Consider the following 7,896-nt stretch of genomic DNA (forward strand, 5'->3'; position numbering starts at 1 on the left):
TCCAAGTGTCACCAGAATCTCTTAAAATAATTGGAATCTAATGTGTCTAACATTGGGCACTGAGTTTGGAGTTGCTGTAATTATAAAGCAAGTTTTGGTAAATCTCCCAGGTTTGTAAGCTTTCTTAACCATCTACTCTGCCAAATCATCAGAATTTTAACATTCATAATTTCAGACATTGGTCAATGAGTAAGTTTACATGGGACATGGATAAAATGGTCATTCATATCTATGTTGCTGCTCACATGATCATATCAGCGTCCAGGATTCAGATAAGGTGTACACTACATGGCATAGTATCTGGTTTCGGAGTATTTTCCAGCTTGCATAAGGTTTCTCAAAACCGGAAGGGCTTGTGAAAATTTGAGTGATTTTTAATTCATATAGTAGGAGCCCCATTTCTTTAATACATGAGCAGAATCCAACTATATGACCATCCTTAAATATGGCTATCAATATCTGTCTTGTTTGAATTATATCCTTTAACAATGATAAAATTGTCGACAAAAGACAAAGTCTTATATCTAAACCAACTAAGCTGAGCTTTTTTGGCCTTAAAGGGATTTTAGTGCAAAATGATGCCAAACAAATCAATCTTGTAATGTGATCGCCTACATTCAAGGTGTGTTGTAGAGGCCTTCCTCTAGTGTAATAGACAGGTATAGGACAGTACATGCCGCGTCTCAGCCAATCACGATCCAGGTCCAGTTAACGCGTATCCTGGTTTTAAACTGATAACAGCTGTGAGCTGAGCTCTAAAGCTCAATGCGTCTGTAGAAATACCTTTGGCCTGTATCAGTCTTTAACGGCATATTTTTTTACATTTCCTTTTACACTAATCCATTCTTATGAAAATTAGTTTTTTAAACAAAGTTGTAAGATGTTTTTCTTCACGCTGCTAATTCTTGCCAGTTGGGGTTTGCTCGGTTCTGTTTCGGGGTCTCCCGCTGTGGAGGAAGCGTACGCGGCTGTGCTCAGCGTCGTGTCTCCTGGACAGCAGTATCTGACCGGGGAGTTCCTCGGCTCCGTCTTTAATACACTGGAGAAACGTGTGCAGTGTGGTGAAGTGTCGTGTGAAAAGGTAAGTTTTATTAGGCTTAACTCCGCAGCCAGGTAAGAGAGCCAGGCGACTGACTGCAGGTGCAGCGGAGAGAGGTCGAGGTCCAAAAGTGATTAGCTGAAGGCCTAACTGCTGATCTACGGTCACATTGTTAAACTTGATTTCGTCTTTTTCTTCTCCTTAATATTTATAATAATAATAAGTATACGTGATAACAATCATAATGATAATAATGGTAACTGGTATAATGTAGCACACTTTCTTCGCCCATAAAAAATGCAGCTCGAAGTGCTTTACTGTATGAAACACAATAGAGAATATACATAAATATGAGATGATAAATACCTTCATTACAATAAAATAAAAGACACTAAATTAGAAAGCCAAATAAGTAAAATTATTTTAAAAATATTTTTCAAGTAGCCTACTTATTTCTCTTTTGGTTCATTTTACTTTATTTTTCTTTATAAAATCGGAACATGATGGATAAAGTGTGTGCTGTATGTACGTGAACTAAGATTCCAAAAAATAAATAAAAAAATGGCAATAGAAACGACAAACAAACCACATTAACTAAATGCCTGTCTAGTAGTCTCAATGGGAGAAGTTCTATTTAATTTTTCTCAATCTGACTAAATGTGTTTGGTATTTAATGATTAAACAAAAGTATAACTTTATCAAAGTCATCATAAAGTATCAGTGAATCACGATTGAGAGTGAAGTACCTGAACTTCAACAGCAACATGTCAGTAATACACTTCATAAATGGACAGTGATGGCTGAGAATCAACTCCGGTGGCTGCTTATAAATTAAATGGACAAAAAGAAAATAGCTTAGATTATGACACACTTAATTTTTTTCTACTAAAGTACTGAGTGAAATGAAGAAGTACAAGTCAAGTAATATAACTTGTTAGTGTTAATGAGTAAAACCTTCACGAGGTTCAATAAAGTAATAAACCACATTTGACCTAGAGTGAAAGTCTATAATGCCTGGGGTCAATGAGTTTGACCTTGTTGATTTAACAGTTTTGTTTCCTAGTTTAGGAGTTAAGGGTCAAGTCACCTCAATCACAGAAATGCATTTTCTCCCTTACCATCCTAATAATAATGTATACTTTATTAATCCCACAAGGGGAAATTACAATTTACACTCTGTTGTTATTACAAACCGGCTTGAATTACACACACATGCTCAGTACATGCACTAATGGAGAGATGTCAGAGTGAGGGGGCTGTCCATGGAAAGGCACCCCGAGCAGTTAGGGGTTTGGTGCCTTGCTCAAGAGCACCTTGGTAGTGCCCAGGAGGTGAACTGGCACCTCTCCAGCTACCAGTCCACCACCACACTTTGGTCCCTTTGCGACACTCTGGTTCCCAACCCAACTCCCTATGGACTGAGCTACTGCCATCCTACTAGGATTTAGCTTGGCAGATAGTTTGGGCTTTATGTGCATGTTCTGATATATCAATCTGCTAATGCTGCCATTCCAATACAACTGAATTACATCTAATTTGTATTCCTTAAAGCATTGAAAAAAATTATAATATCCATCCAAGTTTTCATGAAAATGTCTTCAGTTAAAAGAAGTTTCAGAATAAACTTCACAGTGGATTATGATTATGAAGACAGAGAAAATAAGAAACACAGTGAAAGCAAAAACATCCGAGACAAGTAAGCCTGCAAAATAACATATAGCAAAATACACTTAGAGGTAAGTGAGCCACACCTGTGTCTCAACGTACATTTATATTGTAGCCTGCTTCTAATCTGAAAAAGTAGAAGGCGATAAAAGCAGTTGATAGCCATATTGATTATACTACAGGTTTCTGTTAATGCAATGTCCATTTATTTTTCTATAGTAATCTAGCCTTGGGTTTGGTTGAGTCGACCAATAAAGTGACATGAGATCTGTATGTGTTTTACTCTGTGCGTAGTGTGATCTAACCGATGGCGTTAACCAGCTGATCAGGAATCACTCCACCCATGGAGAGGATGAAAATGGAAAAGGCAGAAAACATGCAACCATCAGTGTGTCTCAGTTCACCGCTCTTGCTGCCGGATGCGTCCTGTACCTCTCCACCCCTGGTCTGGTCTGCACCGCGGTGAGGCAGGGGAGATGGGGAGAGGAGGCCGAACATTTCCTACACAAAATCACACAGGAGCAGCAACAGAACCATGACCACGACCATGAGCACATTCACATTGATGGATTGAAGGTGCTGCTTAAAAGGCTCCACGACCACTACAAGCCCTCAGAAATTGAGGTAAACATAGGACTACTACAACAAGTAATTTTTATTAAACCAAACCTAAAAAAGTATTGTTCATTGTTTGCTCATCTGTGGGTGATCTATGGCCCCTCCCAAGAGACATTAAACATTACTGCTTCACAAAAACTACTCAAATAATAACTTTTTTACCTACTCAAGGTAAACTATTTGGAAAGGTAACATTGTTCTTGATTGTTTGATTGCTTGTCACAGGTAAGTGATGAGTTGTAAAGACATTTATCAGGATTAAAAAAGTTATCTAAATAACCTTTCAAAGAATTGTGAGAAAGTAACATCATTAACATACAAAACTGACTCACCTTCCCAAACCCTCTCTAGAGTACGGCATAGTTGCATTCAGTTATCAGGAAAACCTTTCAATCCTGCTTTGCTACTGAATTGAAATAGCCCTCAGGAAGAGTGCTGATCCAAATGACAGCTCGGTAATTTCCTGACAACTGTATCGTAATTGAATTTGGGCTGCAACAATCGATTTAATTGGCAAAAAACATCGGCAATCAGTAAAAAAATGACTAACCTTTCTGTAAAGTCTAAGGTAACTTAATCAAATTGCCTTTTCTGACCATCCAACAATTCAAAACCTCAGTATATAAAAATTTACAATCACATAAAGACAAACAAAAGCAGAACATTTTTACCATTGAGAAGCTGGAACTGTTGGTCCAGTTTTTCTGTTGATCAACTAATCAATGAATTGACAATTTCAACTCTAAATTGAGTCAGTAGGTAAGACTCTTTTGGTTATACTCATACCTTTTGTCCTTTCTCTCACTTATCACCATGGTAACCAGAGCTGTGTAACAACCAGTGACATCATGGCAGAGGTCAGCGCATCATCAGCAGAACAGAGACAGGAAGTGGGTGCAGTTTTGGGCCGTGTCCTGTATCACGCCTTGCAAGGTCACTGCTTCATTAGCCACTCACTGCCTGAGGAGAGCTTCTTCCTGGACTTCATCATTGACCGTCTGGGGTCAGAGAACTTCACTGTCGGGGGTAAATGTCCTTTCAGAAATACAAGAAAACACAGATACATGCATAGATCACTCAAAACTCATAACACTGTAAACTTAGGTTTAACCACTTCCAAACCAAAAATTGCAAGCTCTATTACACACATAGATATTTTTGTATGCACACTTTGGAGTGTCTAGTGATTTACTCACACACTTACATACCTTGTGGTTATTTTCTCTCTATTAATGTAAAGAAAAGTTGGTCATATTAGAAAGAAAAGTTAGCCATATTATCAACTAAAACCAGTTGAATCCTGGAGTTCTTTTGCTGAGGGGGGGGGGGTTGTATCTGTGTTGGGTAGATTTGGAGGATGTCATGAGGAGTCTGAACCTCGGACCTGACCACAAACATGAGAACCAACACCAGGACGAACACTCTGATCACGATCATAGTGGTTTCAGACGGAGGAAGAGGAGCATGGGACATGAAGGAAACACTACCTGGGATCGGGTACATATTGCATGCTAAATTAGCAGAAAAATGCAAGTCCATAGTTGTATGCAGCTGACGTTAGAGTTTACTACAGCAGTCTTACCAGACAACTTGTGCTCATATATTTCACCAGTTTTGTTTCTCAGCTGAAGAGCTGGTCCTGATCTACGGTCTGGCAGACAACAGCTCTGTCTCCTCTGGCCTGGGTCGGACCGACTTTGCTCGGCTCAGTCCTGCGCTCCTCCAGCAGATTCTGAGCGGAGCGTGTGCAGACATCACACAACCACCAACAACAGATGGGCTCACCAAGGCTGAGAGTAAGTGACCGTTCTGAAAGAGCCACAGGGAACCTGCCTCCACCTCTTATTGAAAAATGGCAGGTGAAGTTGCACTTCAAAGAACCCTCAGGTTGTTACTGTGTAAGCATGCAAGCTTATAAAATTAACTTAAATTCTAATTCACAAGCTTCTAACTCAGAAGGTTTTGTGGTAGTAAAGTCTTACTTTACATTCATATTTCTTTTGTCTTTGGTTGTGAAATATTAATAAAGGTGTCCAGAAACTCTTTCAAAGATAGTCTATCTGCTCTTAACCCCCCTTTTTCTATTCTTTCTTTCTCCTGTAGGATACCTCTATGCAACCATTGCCAATATTATAATAACACTGGCATCCATGTTTGGCATTGTGGTTCTGCTGTGTACCTCCTGCACCAATGTGTTTCAGTTGTGTATTCAGTTTTGCATCAGCCTGGCTGTAGGTTCACTGACTGGAGATGCCTTGCTGCACCTAATACCCATGGTGAGCAAACACATTTAAAGCCGCATCAAAATATATATATATTTTTATACTAGAGCTGAAAGACAATCATGGTGATTTTCTCACAGTTGTTGCGGTCTGTGTGTCTAGTTTCTAGGTTTACATGTGCACTCAGACAACACCAGCAGCCGGACGCATTCGCATGACAGTCAGCTGGAAGAAATTCCAGACTACATTTACAAAATCTTGGTATTGATCGCGGGGATCTACTACTTTTATCTAATGGAAACAATCTTCTCTCTCATCGTGTATAAAGACAATCATCACCATCATCAACATCATCATGGGGTAGGACAAAAAAATACCATACCAGTATGAATAAAACACAGAATTAAGCTGATAACAATATACATGTAGACTCACCATTTTAAATTTTAAACAATGGCTTTTGAAAATATGGGAACCTAGTGGGATCTTGTCCTTTTATTTGCACACCTAAATCTGGCAAGGAAAAGTTGTCTATAAATCATGTCCAATTATTAATGCAATACAAAAATATTGACCCATTGGTAAAATCCGCAATTTACAAGAACAAAATCTTCCACTGTATCCTGCATCAGTACAGGCTCTCATTTTCCAAAAAGTGCAGCAGAGTCCAATTATTACATTCTGACAAAAACATGTCTAAAGTTATTTTATTTTTGTGTGTACTGCCTCTAGGTGAATTTTAAAGCATTTACAACTGCCAAACATACCACTCTGTTCTTTACTTCCTCAAATCCTACATCTTACTCACAACCTTTCCTTTTGCCCCAACCTCCATTGTTTTGTCTCTTTCTCTCTTTAGGAAGAATCCGAGCCACACCACTGTGACCATGGGAGGGTTTTAGAGATGTATCAACAGGAGAGGAAACAAAAAGAAAAGTCACAGTCAACCTCAAAAGCAGAACTGGTTAGAAACAAAAATTAACACTTGAATGTTTGAGGTGGAACACTTACCAAAATGCAACCAAATGCTTTTCTGTAAAGCCTCTTGGAATCCACTAAATCTCTGTAAACAAAGTGTCCACTATTCAGAGTTTTAAGGGACTTATTTGAGCAACCTGATAGAAAGGAATTACATTAGTCAAGCCTGGAAGTAAAAAATGTGTGGACTAGTTTTCCGGCATGGTTTTGAGACAGGATGTTCCTAATTTTGGCAATGTTACGAAGGTGAAAAAAGGCTGTTCTTGACGTTTGTTTTAAGTGGCCATTACACGAAATATCCTGATCAAAAATAACTTAGATATTAGTAGGGATGGAAGCAAGGTCAATACCACTTAGAGTAGATATGTCTTTAGATAATGACGTTTGGAGGTGTTTAGGGCCCAGCAGTACAACTGCTAATAATGTTCCCTGTTAAAACGGCTGTAAGCTGCCTCTGCCTGTGAGAAACCCTCAGCTACTCCAGCTAAAACTAAGCAAAATGTTGATACCGTAATGATACAGACACAAACACAATTTGTCAATATTATGTTTCCTGTTTTATGATTCTGTGCTGGTGTCATTTCATGTTTCACTATAAGTTTTACCTGTATGGTTAATGTTTTTAATGTACTGTAAGACAAACTAAAATAACATGTTATTATTATTATTAAAAGTTCAATACAATGTGTATATTTCAGATTGGCTATAAGGACCATGAGAAATCCCTTTCAGGGTTGAACGAGCACACCAGAGGTGAGTACAACTTTTCCAGCACAAAAATAAGCCCGCTATCATTGAATGGTGAGGATAGTGCTAATCATGGTGGCTTCTCCACCACTAACTAATACTTTGTCTGCCTCTACAGAAAAGCGCCTGCTGCCTTACATGATAACACTTGGTGACGGGATCCACAACTTTGCAGATGGCTTAGCGATGGGCGCAGCTTTCTCCCTGTCATGGAAGTCTGGTCTGGCCACATCACTGGCTGTCCTCTGCCATGAAATACCACATGAACTGGGTAAAGAACAGACACAGACAGACAGACAGACAGACAGACAGACAGACAGACACACACAAACACTGTCTGGTTTGATAATTTTCCATTAAACAACACCCTGTTGCTCTTTCTTCTCTCCAGGTGATTTTGCCATTTTGCTCCACAGTGGTGTGTCTGTCCGCAAGGCATTGCTTTTAAACCTTGGCAGTGCCATGACTTCGTTCCTCGGCCTGTACATCGCTCTGTCTGTAGCTACTGATCTCGCCACCAAACAGTGGATAGCTGCCATTACTGCAGGACTCTTCCTGTATGTTGGGCTGGCTGACATGGTGAGAATGTGTGTGTGTGTGTGTGTGTGTGTGTGTGTGTGTGTGTGT

General features: G+C 39.4%; 1 protein-coding gene across 1 annotated transcript in view; it reads left to right on the forward strand.

Moving 5' to 3' along the window:
• The first annotated feature begins 597 nt into the window (after window positions 1–597).
• Window positions 598–7,896, forward strand: part of slc39a4 (solute carrier family 39 member 4) — an 8,302-nt gene continuing 1,003 nt past the window's right edge. The window contains exons 1-11 of the mRNA XM_034892888.1: window positions 598–1,081; window positions 2,999–3,328; window positions 4,147–4,348; window positions 4,671–4,819; window positions 4,935–5,118; window positions 5,426–5,598; window positions 5,707–5,904; window positions 6,404–6,508; window positions 7,221–7,275; window positions 7,388–7,540; window positions 7,661–7,848. Of these exons, the coding sequence (XP_034748779.1) occupies window positions 881–1,081; window positions 2,999–3,328; window positions 4,147–4,348; window positions 4,671–4,819; window positions 4,935–5,118; window positions 5,426–5,598; window positions 5,707–5,904; window positions 6,404–6,508; window positions 7,221–7,275; window positions 7,388–7,540; window positions 7,661–7,848 (1,938 nt within the window). The 5' untranslated portion in view covers window positions 598–880. The remainder of the gene's footprint in view (window positions 1,082–2,998; window positions 3,329–4,146; window positions 4,349–4,670; window positions 4,820–4,934; window positions 5,119–5,425; window positions 5,599–5,706; window positions 5,905–6,403; window positions 6,509–7,220; window positions 7,276–7,387; window positions 7,541–7,660; window positions 7,849–7,896) is intronic.

The sequence above is a fragment of the Etheostoma cragini genome, chromosome 14 (genome assembly GCF_013103735.1).
Source record: "Etheostoma cragini isolate CJK2018 chromosome 14, CSU_Ecrag_1.0, whole genome shotgun sequence".
Taxonomy (NCBI): Eukaryota; Metazoa; Chordata; class Actinopteri; order Perciformes; family Percidae; genus Etheostoma; species Etheostoma cragini.